At 38.6% G+C, this 19,345-nt stretch overlaps 1 protein-coding gene across 5 annotated transcripts; it reads left to right on the forward strand.

Moving 5' to 3' along the window:
* Positions 1 to 2,958: 2,958 nt before the first annotated feature.
* LOC120423215 (protein tramtrack, beta isoform) lies at positions 2,959 to 18,974 on the forward strand. Of its 5 annotated transcripts, none has more exons than XM_039586921.2 (5): positions 2,959 to 3,444; positions 15,511 to 15,644; positions 15,709 to 16,026; positions 16,090 to 17,330; positions 17,387 to 18,974. In XM_039586921.2, the coding sequence occupies exons 2-5, from the start codon at positions 15,564 to 15,566 to the stop codon at positions 17,988 to 17,990; spliced, it is 2,244 nt and encodes a 747-aa protein (XP_039442855.1). In that variant the 5' UTR covers positions 2,959 to 3,444; positions 15,511 to 15,563; the 3' UTR covers positions 17,991 to 18,974. The 5 variants fall into 5 exon arrangements, with proteins under 5 accessions (XP_039442855.1, XP_039442857.1, XP_039442859.1 ...); XM_039586923.2 differs by lacking the exon at positions 2,959 to 3,444 and adding an exon at positions 3,547 to 3,954; XM_039586925.2 differs by lacking the exon at positions 2,959 to 3,444 and adding an exon at positions 3,547 to 3,945.
* Positions 18,975 to 19,345: the final 371 nt, after the last annotated feature.

The following is a 19,345-nucleotide window of genomic DNA, read 5'->3' on the forward strand; positions in this document are numbered from 1 at the left end:
AAATGCATTCCAATAAGAAATGACAAATGAGATTTAACCCGCCTCCCAAAACAGATATAATGTTGCAAACGGACATTTTTGCTAGCTACAAATCTTCCCGCGATATGCTCAAAAGACACAAGAAACTATCACTTTTCGCGCATTTCGGCACATGATTGTTATTCGTTACATTCGGTTACATATGGCGATGCAAAACCCGTGCTGCTGTGCATGCGCTGCTGCCTTCTTCTTAGGGCACTTTCGATACGAGCTTATTTACAACCAACTGCAGGATATATGGTGGCCAGCCGGCAGCAAAAGCTCATCGAATGGTTGAGCTTTTTCCGGTTTCCGACTCGGTGCAGTCAGTTCGCAGTCAGCTGTGGCAGCGGCAGGGTTGTTGCATCCGAGTTGCAGTGTTCGGGTGAAGTTTTGGTGTTGAGAATGTTGTGATGGTAGGAAGTGAATATTTAAAATATACTTTGTGAAACTTAGAAATGAAACATGGTTAAAAATATTGTAAGTATGAGAAAAGTTGAACACTTATTACTATTTAATAAACTACTAAGCTTATATTTGTTGTGAGGATCAGCTATTTATTCAGAACCAAATTTCTTTAGCCAAACTGAGTAGAAAATAGTCCTTGAACCTTATTTTGTGTATCGTTCGGTATTTTTATGAATTTATATGAAAAATTATGGACTTTTCTACCTGCTTTGACGTATATGAATTGATGATAATTTTTATTGAATTTTGAAAATGGTTTCTTAAATAGTTTCTAAAAATGTTTAAACAGATTTTTCTAGTCGAGTGCGTATTACAACATTTTGGTATGAAGAAAATATATATTTTTTGAACTGCTCACTTTTTTTAGAAATATTTTCCCATGTTTAACAGGACATTTTAAGCCCCTTTTGTTATACGAAAACTTTACTTCTCTTTTTTGAGGTTATCTTCATTCATTTTTAGTATTTTCACATACATTTATCTGTTTAGTCATCTTTTGCTTATTTGCTGTTTTTCATAATTTCAAATTGACTTTTTTTATTATTCCTCGCTTACTTTTTCAAAAGGCCCTATGCACATAAGAAACCCATGGCGCATTGGTCGTTTTTAAAAGTAATCTAGATATAAGCGTCTTTTTTTTTTTTTGAAAAATTTCATAAAACGTTATTTGCCTACATAAAATCTTAAATGTAATGGCAGCGATTGGTTCAATTAATTGGTATGCATACTTTCTCAAGCTGGGTTTAGAATATTAAAAAAATGTTTACGTGGCTGCTAATGTTAGTTTAAAATAAAATTAGACCTAAACTTTAAGACAATTAGGTTATACCAAGTGTTCTGACATGCCAGATCTTATTTAATGTGATGTTAGAAATATAAATCTATTTATTTGTTCAAATACAAGTTTTGATTTTTTTTTCGAATAAGATTCGAATCACTTTAAAATAATTTTGTTAAAAAATATGAATTTTGTTAAATTATTGATTGATTTTAATTAGTACAAAAAAACAGTTTCCCCACTTTTTTTATCAAAAATATTTTAAAGGTACATATATAGGCTCTCTAAGTTGGACGACTTTTCTGTAGACAAAAGTTCTAGGATACGCTCAAAGCAAGCGTTGCGACCATGATAGGTTGCTGCTGTTGAAGCTGTTTTTGTTTATTATTTTTTTAAATGTATGTTTGAAGGACTTCCCTTGCCTTCTAAAGTTGGCGAAAAAGAATGCGTAATAGACCGATTCTTCGGCTCCTTTTAAAAAAATCCCAAGTTTTTTTAGCGTTTAGGCTGTAGTGGCAAAATAAAAGAAGAAACCCCCCAATGTTATTACATATTTGGAAAGATAATTGATTTTCCTACAAAGAAATATCATGCAGAATGAACCATATAGTACATGTGCTTCCCCTGAAATAAAAATGTAGCGTGACGGGACAACATCGTAAAACTGGACTTTTAAAAGGCACACTACAAAAATCGCTACAGTTTTGCCAGTTTGATTTTCAAAAACTTTTGCTCTTGTACATATTATCACAAATTAAAAAAACGATTCTTTTGCTCCTTGAACTGAAAGAATTGGTTGAAATTTGAGTTTTTGCCAGCCATTTCTTTTCGTGACGGGACAACGACGGAGCTGATTTATGAAAAAACTCCTCTCCCGTTCAATGGCTTGCAGACCATATTTGGTCAATATTCTTGGCTTTTAAGGTAAGAAAACGCATTTCAAGCACATTGCAATTATTGAATCATAATAAAAATGATTTTTTTCAAATTAAAAATTGAAAAATTTGACATTTTGGAATCGGTCAATAATTTGAAAAAGTCGAACAATTGATTTTTATTGTGCAACAAAGCATGCATCTATTTTTTTATCGAATATGAATTCAGGCTTAGTAGGTATGCACCAACATCTCACAAAAAAACTTTTTTTTTCTAAAATGGTATCTAGGAATCCTGTCAATAAAACTTAACAATTTTTGGAAATGTGATAACTCTAAAAAAAAATAAATTACAAGTCACAACTAGATAAGAGTGATCTTTCAGCGAAACAAATAGCAATTATCGAAAGAGTGTTTCTATAAAATTTTGATTGTTGCTCAGAAAGCCGTGCATTCGAAACATTCCGCTTTCGAGCAGTAATCAGAGTCAAATAAAACACCATACCAACGAAGGCAACGATGTAGTAACAACACTACAGCATCTCGGGAGACTGCGTTCCCGATAGAGAAAAACATCTGAACGAACTCGCGGCCAGGACACAACACGCCCGCATGTTCTCAGTCCTTCTCTCGCGATCTCGCGCGCGAATTTTCTCGCGAGTCGAGAAGACCGCAGATTTTTCCTTGGGAAATCGGGCAGCTGCTTCTCAGTTGCTTTCGGTCATCAGTCAGGGTGCGAGGTGCCAACTCGCGATCGCGATCGGTCCATTTTGGAATGGAAAATACTCGCGGTTTTGTGGTGTGTTGAGCTGGCTGAGCGGGGCCGTAGTGTCCAAGACACTTTTGAGAAGATCGCAAAGAGCGCGCAGATCTTCTTCTTTCGCGCGCGCGCACAAACACAGTCACAGAGATAGATGAGCACGCGTGCGATTCGACCGTTGACTAGTACGGGCACGGTGACTAGTAGTAGCCTGGGGTGTGGTGGTAGTAGTTCTCCAGGCCACCAAAGACTAAAAATAGTACAATACGGCCTGGATTTTTGGGAGATGTCATAGTAGCTGAGCGCGGCTGGTCGTCGCGACTGTGACTCTGCTGTTCGGTGGGCCCAGCATTGGCACTTTTTTCGACAAATCTATTTATTGCAGAACGTGGTGATCGTCGCGTCGGACCAACTTTTAGTGCCCGTCTTCTCTACTACGCTTAGTACAGCCAGCAGTCCATAAGTCGTGTCAGTTGGACGGAACTTTTGAGCCAATCAGTAATCAGTGTCGTTATCCTGTTCCTGTTTAGTGCGTAAATCAAAAGGTGATCAAAGCTAATCCTCGTCACCCACATTTTCATTTTCCTCACCGAGATCCTAGTCGGTACCACCATCGACCACGTGTGTGTGTGTCTGTGAATTAAGATCCCCATATGTGTCTGTGTATGTGTGAGTGAGTGTATGTGTGTCTGAACAAGTAGTACAAGCGCCGTAGTATCTCTCTCACATGTGGGTCGTTCGCGCGGATCCTGAGCTCATTAGCTAATTAGTCACCGATCAACTATGTCTACGATAAGCAGTGCGTCGTGTATCGTTCGTGGTTCTTCTCTGTCGCGTTGAACGGTTTCGGTACTCGTAACAAGAACCAAAGCGAAAAAAAAAACCCGGTGCTGAATAAATTCCAAACAAGCCAAGTGTTTTCCAACAGTTCCGTTCAAAAGACAAAATCGCACCATCACCGAGCAGAAAGAAAAAAAATGTCAAATCAGCTCAGTTTTCCACCTCCGACTTGACTTTTTCTCGTGTGACCGAAGACCAGTTGACCAGTGAGTGTGGTGAGCAAGATAATTGAATTTCCCAGCAACTCTGTGTGGCAACAACAGTTCCGAAGAAGTCGTTGGACGACGGCCGGCACTGGTGACACTCGATTTTTGCTCTTAATTTTCAATTCAATACCAGTTATAAATAAATTTCGTTTTTACTCAATCAAAAAACGACAGCGCTGCGGTGGAAGTTTCTGACCGAAACAAAAACAACGTAGAAGAAACAAGTCATTGCTGGTGCTGCTGCAAGTGTCGCAAGTCGCAAAAGTACATTCCATCAGATGAAAATGGGGAAAATAATAACAATATAAATATCCACACACACACACACGAACACAAAAAACCCCACTGATGAGTGTGGAAAAAGGTGGGAAAAGGAAAAGTGTTGTGTCCGAGGTGTGATATACACGCTGAAGCCGTTCTGGGCTACTTTAGGGATATTTTTGGGAATACAATTGAAATCGTCTCGTTCTCGCGATTGGTGTGGCGGCGCGTGTGCGACAACGGGGTGACACAATACTTGCACACCACTGTTTTCCGCTGGACACTGTGGGTTGGAAAAGTCTGGATAAATTGGGAAATATACTGGCGAATCGAATCCAGAAAAAATATTTTTCAATGTTATCAAAATTAGCAACTTAGTACAAGAGAAGAAATTGTGCACAATAACAATTAGTGGTGTTCAATCACTAAGTAATACGAACAATACATCAACAGGTTTGTTTCTATTTCCTTTTACAACCCACATTACATGCACTTTACTGGAGAAACGAAGCTCAGGGAAGAGTGTACCAAATTTGCCCAAATTTTGGTCGAAAATTCACATTCAAAAAAAGGTAAAAATAATCAGATGTTGACTTTTTTGATTGTAATAAAAAAAACCGTAAAAAAGTTAATAATGTTTTTTTTAAATAAAATGTTTAATATTTGGCATTTATCATGTTTACGGGACCTATACTTGACGAATCTTCAAACCAAATATGAGCCGATTTAGTTAACATAACACATTGATAAGATTTCGCGTCACCCTTAAGGGATAAATTTATCTGAAGCTGTTATCATCAAATGGTTATAACTATGTCATTTATGGCCAGCTAAAAAAGTAGTTAATGTAAAAAGATTTTTTCAAGCACGAGACGAACATTAATTAACGAGATTTATCGAGTTGGATAAATAAGACGAGTGCTGAAAAAATCAAGTTATGCAACGAGTTGCATACTAAATTTTTTTGCAATTCTTAAAAAAAATTTTTGAATGGCATTTTATGTCAAACAACCATTTCAGTGCTGAAAAGTAGAACTTTGCAGCACTGATATTGAAAACTATTTATTTTCAATTCTGGTACTTTTGACAGTAAAGATGCCGTTTCGTTGCTCGCGAATGATCAAAAGTTTTGAAAATTATTTGTTTTAATACAGTCCAGACGATTTTCCGAAGCCTCGATTTTCCGAAGTTTCGATTATCCAAAGTTCGATTATCCGATCGGGACTTCAGATAATCAAATCACGAACAAAAAAAATGTTTTTCTACTTTTTTTATTTATTTTTTTACTTTTAACGTAAAATTCGAGTTCTGCGACCCCATTTTAGTCAAATTTGAATGGTTGATTGCCTGTGCAAATTTAAAAAAAAATGTATTTTTTTCAATATTTCATTACCGCCATTTTGGCCGCCATTTTGGATTTAAAATATCTAAATTACTTTAGAGCAATTTAGGGGCTATACTAAAGCTCAACACTTAAAAATAAACAACGAAAAAAAAATTCGTGATTCGATTATCCGAAGTGAAATTCTGCCAAGGCCTTCGGAAAATCGAGTCTGGACTGCAATGAAAATTGTCAAAATGGATAAAAATACTACCAAATCCTTAACCAGAAAAATAAGACCAAGTCCTAAAATCAATTCACAAACAAAAACAAGCTGAGAAAAATTTAAGGCAAGTTAAACACACTCGAAATGTTCTGTGCGATAATTTGGCTAAAAGTTAATACGGTGAAACGGTACACCAGTTCTTAAACAACTTCTGTCCAGCTTAAATCAATTTCTGAACTCGACAGATAGATTTCTTTCGACCTATTTGTCGTTTGCTAAAAACAGAACTACGTAAGTTAATGTTATTTACTCAAAACTGCTTTTAAAAACTGAATTTTCTGGAGTTTCGAAGAAAGATAAATTTTATTTACCAATTTAGTCATATCTGGAGCTTCATTTGAAAATGATGCATAAGCCAGCTGTTAAAATCCTTGTCCGTCATTTTCTCGTGTTGCATAAATTTTAAAAATAATATATTTTTCTGATGGCGCTCGTTTTAGAGACAATTTTCCACATTTGTAGAGTATTGAGGAAGGATACGGTCAAAAATAAAATCTGGGACTATTTAATGCCTTTATAAGGGTTTATACTTGTTTAACTTGTTGTAGGGTTTGCCGAGCTACCGTGGCCGAGAAGTTACTGGGAATCATGACCGATAGGGGATGGGTTTCGACTTGCGGCGTACTGGATTTCCAATCCAGAGGTCGTGAGTTCGATTCTCGTACCGGGATGATGAAACTTTAACTTTACTAAAATACTCGAAGTCAAGCATGCATTGGAACTCGAATTAGTATCAAGATACCATATGATTATTTTTGTTACCAAAACTGAGCAATTTGATGTTTAACAGTTTTTTTATTCAGGATTTTAAAGAATAAGAAAATGAAAAACGTTTGTCAACAAAATCTGCCAAGGTGTAATTTTTTTAGGTTTATTTCAGTTAGTAATGTAAGAACTTATTTTTAAGGTTATTTGGCGAGCAGTAAAAGCAAATAAATAATTTAAACAAAATCAACATTTTGTTCCAATCCAAAGAATTCCAACCCACCGTGTACCGGGCCCGGAGTATCTCCAATCTTCGCAATCTATCCCGCCCCTTTCTCTCGGGCCAGGTCTTGAAAGCCAACGGTCATTTTCACAGCCTCTTGTGTTGGCTTTTCACTTCTTCGTATAATCTCGCGTAAGCATTTAATCACACACTCTTGCAATGCTCCGCGCGCTGCCCCGCTCCAACACCACCTTTTTCGTGGCCCTTTGGTCATCCTTTCGGCTCGGTGGATTTTTCACGACGACGCCGACGACCATTCCATGGGGGAAAATAAATCGCGTTGTGTCTCGTAACCTCGATCGTCTCTCGACCGACGAGGAAGATCAACAACGAACGAACGAAAACGTGAGACGTGAAACGAACAAAAGTGTGGAAATTGATCACCGTTTTTTGGCTGGCCGATTTTCCATTTCGTCGCAGAAGATTTGTTGGTGATGGTGGTTGTTTGCTGGTCGGGTGCGGAAAGCCCTAAAAATATCAACTTCCTCGATTTTTTACGGCGGTTTCTGGTGAAGAGCGCTAGAGAACCCGGTTCTTCTCGGACCCAGCGGCGCGCTCTTCTCTTGGCGAGTGGACACATACCAGAGGTGGTTATCACCATCTTTTGTCTGACGCGGTTTATTTTAAGAAATTCTATCAGCAGTGGTACCGATTTTCAGCCAGCAGTGAGAGTATGGAAAATTTAAAAATACGAATCCTCTACAACACTGACTGAACTGAACCGACTGACTAACCGCCTGGCTGGCCTGCCTGCCTGCTGCAGGCAGAGATTCGAGAGAGAGTGAACGAACGAACCATCATCGTCAGGAGTGTCCGTGTTTTTTCGTCAACCGTGGCCCATCGTTGTCGCGTTCGCGTCGACGGCTGTGCACTATGGACAGATTGCTTGAAAAAGAATGCCGAATTGGATTTGAGGATTTTTAACTTAGAAATCAAATAAATACTTTAATTTATGTATTCGCATTGAAAAAGAGTTGATTTGCTAACATATCGTCAGCTGTGTGCTATCTTGTGACAACGACCATTTAGTACTATTCGAGAAAATCGATTTTCAAAGTTTGATGATAAATATTTTCAAAACTATGAATGGTAGAGCCAAACTTTTTGAAGCAATCGGTTCGTATACTATCGCTTAACAAACGCTCCAAGTTTCAACTAATTTGGTTACACCTGTTAAAAGATACAGTAAATTATGTAATCAAAAATCTGAAAAGCACGTGTCACAAGTGTGTTTCGAAAGTAAAATTGTACTACGTGTCACAAGTGTGCACAGAATTCCCATACAAACTAAAATAGACTTAAATCAATAGTTTAACCGACTTAATCAGTATATTTTCAAAAACAAAAGATTGCATTGCCTTCAGAAAATGTGTATCAACATAAATTTGTGAAAAACAAGAAATTTTTTCCACATTTTCCAACAACATGTATGACGTGTCACAAGTGTGCACGATCATTTTGATGATAAATTGGTCTATGTCACAAGTGTGTATTGCGATATCCGGGAAACGGAAGCGAGTTTCCAAAATCGGGTTAAAGCATCTTGTAGTGTTTGTTAAGTATAGCAAAACGTCATCATTAACTCATTTTCGACCAAAATGGTCTATGTCACAAGATAGCACACAGCTGACGATATAGCAAAAATTGCATACACCCAAACCAAACTAAGTTATCAATATCCGTTAGCAGCTGTTACTGCCCATGTTCGCATAAATGTCCCATATGCAAAAACAGCAAGCTGAGAAAAACGCATTTGAAGTTTGTCCCACACATAAGGCTACGTGTTAAGTTTTCACGAAAAAACTGAATTTCCTCCTGATTTCTAGAACAAAGTACTGGATGTTATAGGCTCTTTAGAAAGAGCACACGATTTTGAACTAAACTGCATCAATAACTCAAAAGTGATGAAAATGCATATGGGACATTTATGCGATCATGGGCAGTGTACTGCCAACCGATGACGAATCCTTTTAGTCGGGAATAGTGTTTACATCAATTCTATTACACATTTTTTTTTTATTTGATTCAAATTGTTCTTAAAAGTTCAACAAGACTTTGATTAATAGAAAAAGTAAAAGTTTGACCGAAACTCCAATCCATTTTAACCGACTGTTTTCCCACAATGCGACCACAAGAAGAAAAACACGACACACACTCGTCAGTGAATGACCAACCAACACTTCCACGAGCGCACACACCCAACAACACTGCCAGATGGATACAATGCCGGCCACCGCAGAAACGAGAGCATACTTTTGGCCAGCATCAGCAGCACTTTCGGTGACTAAATCGTGCGCATCCAAAAACCTAGTCCAAGATGGTCACATGACAGACACACATGGTCGGAATAATATCCAAACCGATCGACCCCAAATGAGCCACACAAAAAAATGAGTACCTCCCATGAATCACTCACCCCCCGCCGAAAGAAGAGAAACACTTCGACCCCCCACCACCCCGAAGGATTCGCTAGGTCGACTGGGTCGATAACGACAAGTGGCACGAGACCCGGACGCGATCACCGCGGAAAAGAAACAACACACGCACCCACACTTGAACACAGACACACAGAAGAGACTGAGGGAGAGAGAGCAGGAGGTATGTTTTCATGTACTTTTCTATATCCCCATAGCAAAAAAAAAAGAAAAACATCAAAAACACCCACTACACAAGGCAAGACAAATCCCAACCCGAAAAGACCTGCCACATGATGTCGAGTGGGAGTGGGGGGAGCTTATATATCCTGCATAACACAATTCAGAGACATTTCCCCCACAACAAAAAAAAAAAAACACGACACAATTGTAAACACAGAAAGGTCTGACACTTGTTAGATCGCTTGGTTTGTCCTATACTATCGGAGAGTTGATGCCACTGTACTGGGCAAATCAATGCATTGGCATCTTGAAATTTTAATAACATTATCATCACGTTTTGCCATTTTTAAAAATAAATGTTGCCAAAAATACGTTAAAATCAAATAAAAATTAATATAAAATTCTTGTATGGTCCGTCTGATTTAAAAAAAAATTAGAGTTTTTTTTAAGGTTCTATAAAAACATATGAAACACATAAGTTCTACAAAATTATCCCAACAAATTTATAAGTAAATAAATAAATAAATAAATAAATAAAATGTTACCAACACTTTACTGTTTCACTTAAAAAAAAAACCTCAAGCAATTGATTATAAACTGATTAGACAACGTTTTTTGATTTGATTGATTAGCGAACAGACAAAAAATCCAACAAATATTTATAAATTGATGAATTTTTGGATAAATTCTGGCAGCATCATAACTGGTATAATGTCTTCTGCTTCATTTTTTAGTAATAACATTCTCGGCCTATTCTTCTGGCCTTTAAGACATATGCTTGAAACGTCGTGCCTTGTTTGTGGCCTTGTTTGTGAATTCTGAGAAATTTTGAAAATTGGCTCTTTTTTTCACACTAAAACTCAAATATCTTGGCTCTGGAGTGTCAAAATTGCATTTTGTTCGTTGGTGAAATTTCCTACAAGCTGCATGCATTGGTTCTACTGGGAAAAAAATTATGGTAAATGAGCATTTCTGAGAAAAGTTAAAAAAATGCGTTTCAGAATCTAGAATACCTCAAAATGGGACAGGCTAATGTGTATGTTTCGTACACCCTTAAACTGCCGTTCTACGCATAATTGTCTCATGTCAGTTTTGGACGATTTTGACTTTATGACATTTTTAAGTTTAGTTTGATGTGTTCTTTAAGAAAAACACATAACATCTGGTACTTTGTTCGGAAACTCATTAAAAACAACATCAAGTCTGTTTGTCCCATCGTTGTAGTTCTACGCATAATTGTCCCACCAAGTATTTTCTTACACGGAATCATTAGTTTTACGAAGCATTATTTCTTGTTTACCTGTTGTAAAGCAAGAGAATCACAAATGAGGGTGATAAACTGCTAACTGGGGCGATTAGGGACACATAGGGCGAATAGGAACCCACGAGACAATTATGCGTAGAAACGCAAAAATCGGTCGAAAAATTTCAATCGCGTTTTTCTCAGTTGCACTTTTTTGAACATGGGACAATTATGCGTAGAACGGCAGTAAAGTTGATTGCAATCATAAGTTTTTTATAAAAATGTAAGATTTGTGAAAAGCATTTTTTTGCTAAAAATCAAATGATTTTTAAATAAATCCGAACGTGGTAAAAATGATTCTAAACGCAGAAAAATTCATTTTCAATTTACTTCAACTGATTGCACTTAAAATTCCATTGAAAATTCAAAAATAATTAGTTTTGCAACCTGGTTTTTTTATTCGATTTTAAATTGGGGTTACAAAAACATTCAAAAATATTTTAAACCGCAAAATGTGCACAAAAAAAAACAAAAATTCTCGTCCAAAAATGTAACATTTTTGCTGATAGGAATTCGCCAATTCCAACTTCGTTGCAACGTCACTTAGTAATAGATGTAGCACCTTTTAAAAAAACGATCCATGATCATAACTAGTAGAAAATTCAATCCAAATATCTAGCATTATACTCAAGATTTGGAATGGATTTGATATCATACGAGACAAATAACAAAAAAAAAAAATTTCGCCGTTGCAAATATTTTTCAAAGTTTATATGCCGATTTTTCATGTAAAATAAAATTTTCAATCGAAAAGTAATTTATAGACATTTTGATTAATTGTACCATTTTGGAGATAATTCCAAGGAGATATCTGAAGACCAAAAAATCTCCTAAAAATTTCGTAGGGCCTCTGGTTGCTGAGATAACAGAGGATAAAAGAAAAACAAAAAGGGAAATCAAAGTTTTCAAAGTCTCACCCAAACGGCCCCCTTTTTCTTATGTCAATATATCAGCAACTAATGGTCCAATTTTCAATGTTAAAAGTTTAAAATTAATACATTAAACATTTGCAAAATTTTCTGATCATTTAAAAAAACACATTTTGTAAGCTTTGGAATCAAGACTAACATTTCAAAAGGGCCAAATATTTCATTGGTATTTTTTCCATGTCCCTATTTTTTTCTGAATAGTTCTACAACTTTGCTGAAGACGTCAAATCGATCAGAAAATTTCTTCAAAAGATACATATTGTCGAATATGTACGTACCATTTTTGTATGAACACTGTATTGAACAGTTGCCAAAAATGTATGGAGACTTGTATGGGTGAACCAATGGCATAAAATGGCTTTTTTGGTCATAGGAAAAGCCCCCACGAAGTTTGATCAAAAATAAAAACTACCGTAAACCGGGGTGACATTGATAGGATTTTAACTTATTTTTGGAATATTTTCCAGCTGGTAAGGGTTTTCTCAAGACTATTATTTTTAAAACATGTACTAAGGTAGACCACACAAGGTCCATGCACTATTTTTGAAAAAAAAGTTTTTTCAGTAAAGCTTAAAAAAAAAGTTTCGCTGAAAAATCTTATTTTGAATACCGGGGTGACTTTGATAGTCATAGTTTTTCTTGTAAAAATCAGGTTAAAGGTGTTCAAATTTTATTTTTGCATCATGACACTTTGAGAATATGAAAATAATGCTATTTGTCAACGTTTTCTTAATTATAGTTATCTAACTTTTAAAACTTTTCAAAATTTAATGAAAACTTCTTCTAGAAGTACCTTGAACCTTTCTCTACTCCGGTCAGTATGATTCCATGCAATTCCGTACATATTTTATTTGTACTCTTCATTTTACGAAAAAATCTCAAACCTATCAAAGTCACCCCGGCTGTCAAAGTCACCCCGTTTTACGGTACATAAAATAAAAATGCACAAAATCGGCCGGTTTCGTAAGAGTTGCTTAAATGACTTGTTAACCAAAGCACTTGTTTTGAGTTGTCATTATGATTCAAAGTAGGTAATTGGAAGGAAAACAACAAAAAACGTGTTTTCAAGAAGCTCGGAAGAAAAATGGAAATACCACAAAAGTACCAACATTTTATATATCATAAAATTTCCCCACAGTTTCAAATGACAAAATGTGGTATCCGAACTTCGATAGTTTTTTTTAAATGTTTTTAATATTAGGAATGAGTTATACAACAAATTGGTATGATACAAAATTTTGCTCTTCAAGGGTTCACGAATACCGAACTATGGTGTTGTTGCCACAGAAAGGTACGCTTTTTGCTTGTTATTCACACCTGCTCGGGTTAGACATGACACATTGAAAACATGTAGGTACTTTCTTCAACATGCGTTTTGATGGGCAGTAAAATAGCTACACAGCGGAGATCAAACATCCTGTTTAAAATCTGCAAATGAGACAATCTTATTAGCACCCCACCGCTTTCATAAACAGCTACAAAAGAATAAAAGTTTCCTCGCATCGTTAGGCCGCTGAATGATCGTTAGCTTTTTCATAATTTTCCGGCATATTTCACTCCGCGCTGGTGGTGGCATACTTCTCACCTAGGTCTAATTGTCGACAAACGGTCGTTTGGCTGTTTTTTTCTTGCTACTTTCTCCCTGTCCAAATTGACCACGCGATCATGTCTCTCCTTATTAGATGTGTGGCGTGAAGTGGCCCCAAGTAGCATATAATTAAATTATCTAATTTTAGCCCGATCTCGGCTTGCAATACAATGCGTATAAAATATAATTCTGCCTTGTTTTCGTTTGGATTCGCGGCTGCCCCTTTCTCTATTTTCTAGTTGTCTTTTTTTTTTGCCGCTGGCCTGGTGTGTTAGTAGCTGCTACTATCGGGGCCGATCTCTATTTTTCCACCGGCGACGAAGGAGCGCACTTTCTAAATTTCTCTCGCCGCACACAACCCTGTCCGAGCGCGCGCGCTCGATTTTCCGTATTGTTTGGCGCGATTTCTCTGCCTCCTTCTCCGCGATCATCATCGTTAGTGCGTCCATCCCGGGAATTCCCGGGACAAAAATCCCGGGATTTTTTCAAAACCGGGCATTCCCGAATCCCGGGATTTTCTATAATTTGTCCCGGGAATTCCCGAAATTGAAAAAAAAAATCAAATTTTGGTCTGGAAATTCAGATTTGGTTGTGAAAATAGTATAACAATAAAATGAATTAAAATTTGTATTCAGCAAATCTCAGCATTAAATTGGCTTTTTAGGAAAAAATATTATAATTTTAATTAACAGGTCCGCAAAATGCCTAGTGCTTTAAATTTTTTTCTCTTTTATTTTTTTTTAAAGACTGGATATATTTACGTATATTTTCGATTTTAAATATAAAAAAAAAACAATCTCATATCAAATTATTTATAATCAAACACCGGCATCTAGGGCAAATAAGTACAAATGTAGCGAATAAATACAGCTATTAAAGCAAAAAATAATTGCATGACGTTTTGGATGACTTCGGTTAAAACAGGAACAGAACAAAACAATTTGTACTTACAAATGTATTGCTCTAAAATCTCCTGTACCTATTTGGACTGGAGCTCTGATTTTCCCCAGTTTTCGGTAGTAACTTAAAGATAATTTGTAAAATATGTTTTTTATATAACATGAAATCAAAAACATTTCTAAAATTTTAAATTGATTGGTATCATTTTAATTGTTGTCGTTTTTTATTTTTTTAGACCTATAAAATAATTTTTTAAAGCTGTTATAGTCTTGTCATAAAAACATATATAAAAGAAAAAAAATATAAAAGAATTCCAAAGTTTTTTTTGAATAGGTCCTGTAAACATATGGAAGACAAAAGCTTATTGGACCTTTTCAAAAAAAAAAAAAACTCAAGAATTATGTAATTTGATTCACCAATAAAAAAATAATTAATCATACTGGAATTAAAAACAGTACTTGATATAAAATCCTAAGCACCACAAAGACAAAAAAAAAATCTTTTGGGCTATTTTAAAACTGTCGTCTTTGTTTAAATTGAAGTAAGGATTATCACCATTTGATATTATTAAGCTATTTCTATGATTTTAAGCTTGAAAACATAACAAATATAATGAAACATAGATTTTATTACTGATTCAAAAATTTCCCGGGATCCCGGGAATTCCCGGGATTCCAAAAATATTTTTCCCGTTTCCCGGGAAATTCAAAACCCGGGAAAATTGGACGCCCTAATCATCGTCGTGTCGTGTGTCGTTCACACTTTTCCTGGCCTGGCGCGCTAGCTGCTCTCAGGTGTTTGTGTGTGGTGACAACCAGCAATTTTCCTCCGCTCGTTCGTGTGGAGAATTTTCATCAGCCAGCGGAGACACACAGATACAAAACGGCGGCGCTGTCCTTTATTTTCCGATCTCACAGTTGTTGTGTTGAGTTTGGCTGATGGTCACCGTGTGCGTTATTTTTATTTTTCCTCAAACTCAATTCGTCGTCGTCGCGTCGTCCGTTGATGGATTGCCGACTGCCACCAGGAGAAAAGCACTCGATCAAATCCAAATTCGTCCCAGCTTCATCGGAATACATACTTGAAGAGAAAGAGAGGGTAGACAGATTTGGTCTCCGGTCGCCGCCAAAGACTGTGATCGCCTAATGATGATGGGTGTGTAACAAGTGGTCGTCCAATTTTATTGCTTTTTCGCAACTGCCTGTTTTTCCCTCGAACATTACACGGAATGCACATGAAAAGTGTCGCTCAGTGAGTAGTCACTGCTGTGTGATTGCGTGTGTGAATGTGCGTAACGAAGGTGGTCGATCAAGGATCAAGGACGAAGGATCATGATCAACGTAGATCGATGAGTGTGTCTCTCGAATGTAGCGTTTCTCTTTTCTATTTCAGCTTGGCCTAAAAAGTGAGCCAGCACCACCAGTCGTGAAAACAATCGGAGCAGCATGGACACGCAACCGCATGGCGGGGGAACGGCCAACGGCGGCAGTCCCCAGCAGTTTTGCCTTCGATGGCATAATCATCAGGTGAAAATTTCTCTAGGGGAAAGGTCGATTTGGTTCTACATTGCTTTTTCACCTGAATTCACAGACAAGTTTACTCAGTTCGTTGCCACTGCTGTTGGATCAGTCGCACCTGACCGACGTAACGTTGATAGCCGAAGGTCGCAACATCAAAGCCCACCGGGTAGTGCTAAGCGCGTGCAGTACTTTCTTTTCGGAACTGTTCCGAACGCTCGATGGTCCCCTGTATCCGGTGATTGTCCTGCCGGGGGCGTCCTTTCCCGCCGTGGTCGCTCTGCTCACGTTCATGTACTCGGGCGAGGTGAATGTCTACGAGGAGCAGATATCAACCCTACTCTCGCTGGCCGAGACGCTGGGCATCAAGGGACTGGCCGACTTTAGTGGCGTAAGTATCGACCGTCTTTCTTAGCCGCGACCACGTGTTCAGTAAACCGTCCATCATTTACAGAACTCGCACAAATCTACCACACCAACGACGGAGGCCTCTTCGCGGGAATCGGAAATTCCATCGCCCTACCAGGCCGCCATCAAGATGGAATCCCCAGGGGAACCCTTCTTTCCACGCCCGTTCAACTTCCACTCGCCACTTTTCCCGCAAGCGCTAAACCTTGCGACAAACAACAATAGCAACAACAGCACCAACAACAACCACAATAGTGGCGGTGCTGGGCCGAATAAATCGGCAGATCTCTTTTCACGATTTCTTCCACAGAAGTGTGATATGATGGCGAACGAAGCGCTTTGGAAGATGAATGAGGAAAGCGAAGCTATAAATAGAGACAACAAAAGTGGCACCAACATCGGTCCCAGTGGAACGAGCTTAGAGGATCGACAATCCGTCAATGCTAATAATAAGAACAACAGCTCCACCGGTACCGGTACCACTGCTGGTCAGGCCAGTGACGATGAGAAGCAGCAAAACACACCAAAAAACGAGACAGAATCCGCCAACACTAGTCCTAAATTTAATTTCGACACCAACCATCTCCACCACGATTCCACCGCACCGTCTACTCCCTCCAGCAATCCGGACGAGCACCGAATGCATCAGCAGCAGTCGTCCCTGAACACTTGTTCGACGAAAAAATCTGCCAGTCAGGAAAACAAACGAAAGAAAATCGACAAGATTGCGGAAAATCTCCGAACCCAAACCACCGCATCGGCGGCGACGGCAGCCGCAGCGGCGGCAGCAGCAGCAGCGTCCTTCAACAAGCACTTGCTCCAATCGTTGAAATCATTTCCCCCGAGTTCCCAGTCCCTGTCACAGATGCATCTGTTTAGCAAACCACCCACAGCGACACCGGTCAGCAGCAACCAGCAGCCATCCTTCCTAGCCCATCACTTTCTAACGAACGAATCTGCATCGAAAACGCCCGAAAATCTGATTCTGGAATCTGTCCACCCCAGTCCCGGTACGGGAGCCCTGAACCATGCCATCACTTCGCCAGGCGCTGCCTCCTCCTCGACCTGTTCTTCTTCCACCACGATCACACCGTCAATGGCGATGGACCTGGTTGGAGCGAGCGGTATGCTGAAGGCCGCCGCCCATCATCTCAGTCCCCAACAGCAACAGCAGCAACAACAACAGAAGCCACCCACCAAACTGTACGCCACGTGCTTCATCTGTAACAAGCAGCTCAGCAACCAGTACAACCTACGAGTTCACCTGGAAACGCATCAGAACGTTAGGTGAGTAAACTAGCCAGCTAAATCCTTCAAATTCTAACCAAGTTTATCCTAAACAGATACGCCTGCACCGTTTGTTCGCACGTGTCCCGCAGCAAAGACGCTCTGAGGAAGCACGTGTCCTACCGCCACCCGGGAACGCCAAGTCCGTGCGATCCCGACACCAAGCGAAAGCGCTCCAAGGCGAATCTCGGACAGATGATCAAGCAAGAGCTGCTCAACGAACAGGGACAGATGAACCAGCTGATCAAGCAGGAAATCATGAACGACCAGCAAAACATGTCAACCCAGCAGCAACAACAACACCACACCAACCAACTGCTGGCCAATTTGACCTCCCAAGGAAACTCGATCGTGATTCCCAGCTTCCTCCAGCAGGCCGCATCGATGCAGTCCGCGTTCTCGTCCAAATCGATGCTTTTCAACGCTCCCCAACCCATTTCAACGGCGCTGGCCGCACCGCCCTCCCAAATGCCCGCCGATGTTTGCGCCACACTATCCCAGCCAAAGGATTTGAGCAACAACCCAATGCAACCGTTGGACAGCGGTGCCAACGGAACCTCAGCTTCGACGTCCAAAAAGCTGGACAACGGTTCACCGGAACGCATGGACGAGGGAGCTTCTGTGCCGGAAGAGGCCAAGCCAAACGGCGCCGCGTTGTAAAACTAGTCAAATGTCGAAACGCGATAGCTAGCGAAATCAAACAATCAAACGGAACCACTCTCATAAAAGACATTAATTTAAAGTAAACAATTAAGCTATTACACAGATCTATTGAAGATAGTCAAAACGTCCCTAACATATGAAGGTTTTAATTTCACTTTTTTGTTGTTTATAATCTACTTCCCTAGCTGTGATAGTCATTCAATCGTATAGACTTAATTTGAACAACAACTTCAATCAATTTCAACGTACTACAATGCACAATACTTCCCAATCCCAAAGACCTTGAAAGCCAAAGAAACCAATTTTTTATTTTCAAATTCGTGTTGAGTACTTTACCTACCTCACCAAATTTAAAGCAATCGTTACTAAACCTCCAATTGCTAGTCCTGAAAACCATTATTCGACTACAGTCTACAACTATTCTCTAGAACAAAAAAAAACTTGTAAAAGACACTACAGTCCCCATCTCATCGTCTGTAAGCAATGTGCCTCACTTAATCGTTAAAAGAAAATTATATTTGTACCAGTGCCTTTCTACAATAATTATTAAAAAAGTTAGCAAAAAATAACCAAAAAAGAGATTTTAATCTAAACATACAATACGATAACCTCTCTAAGTAATGTAATTATGAAGAAAAAAAGATGTGAAACGTGAAAAAGACAATACCAAGTAGGACAAATAAGGAATTTAGCTGTTTTTTTATTTAAAATAAACTATTGACACAAAGTTTTTGCTAGGCGTTAAGATATAAAAATAATTATTGATCGAGCATGTTACCACACCACTGTTTCTTTACTCTTGTTAGTGAAACTAACCAACTTTTGAGGGAAAATCAAAAAAACACTATACTCTCAAGCGATAATGACACATTTAACATCTTCACGAAGCGTTAAAATGTAAGGAATGTTTTTTTTTTTGTTTTCTAGCTCCTTTGTAATAAAATTATCAATAAGACGGAAAATAAATTTGGTTTGTTTACCTGGAAATCGCTTTATAATATCACTGTTTTCTAGGACACTGTCCATCAGGATTTACCGTTCCATAGAAATGCATCCTTTTTTTTGTGCGTGTGTTAGGATCATTGTTGGAATTCGAGCGAGAAGAAGGAAAGCATTTCTCGCTCGCGAACGAGGGAGGGAACGTGTAGTAGTTTTCTCTTCTCGCTCGCGCTCGCATTTTCGTTCGCTTTCTCGCTCTCGCCGCGAGCGCTCGCGAGCACCTCGTGCTAGCCGTTCGTCCCAAGCTAGCAATTTGTTTATCAGGCTTATTAATGCGAACCAGGCGTGGTATAGACCAGGTATAGAGGTGTAACTTCAATCGCTGTGTTGTTTTTTGTTCGTTTCTAACACGT

The sequence above is a fragment of the Culex pipiens genome, chromosome 3, assembly GCF_016801865.2.
Source record: "Culex pipiens pallens isolate TS chromosome 3, TS_CPP_V2, whole genome shotgun sequence".
NCBI lineage: Eukaryota > Metazoa > Arthropoda > Insecta > Diptera > Culicidae > Culex > Culex pipiens.

What these genes read in the sequence shown, in the direction of transcription:
- LOC120423215 (XM_039586921.2), top strand. Translation starts at nt 15,564, where the DNA reads ATGGACACGCAACCGCATGGCGGGGGAACGGCCAACGGCGGCAGTCCC. An exon ending in GACTGGCCGACTTTAGTGGC is followed by an intron (nt 16,027 to 16,089) that starts GTAAGTATCGAC and finishes CATCATTTACAG; the next exon opens with AACTCGCACAAATCTACCAC. An exon ending in GAAACGCATCAGAACGTTAG is followed by an intron (nt 17,331 to 17,386) that starts GTGAGTAAACTA and finishes TATCCTAAACAG; the next exon opens with ATACGCCTGCACCGTTTGTT.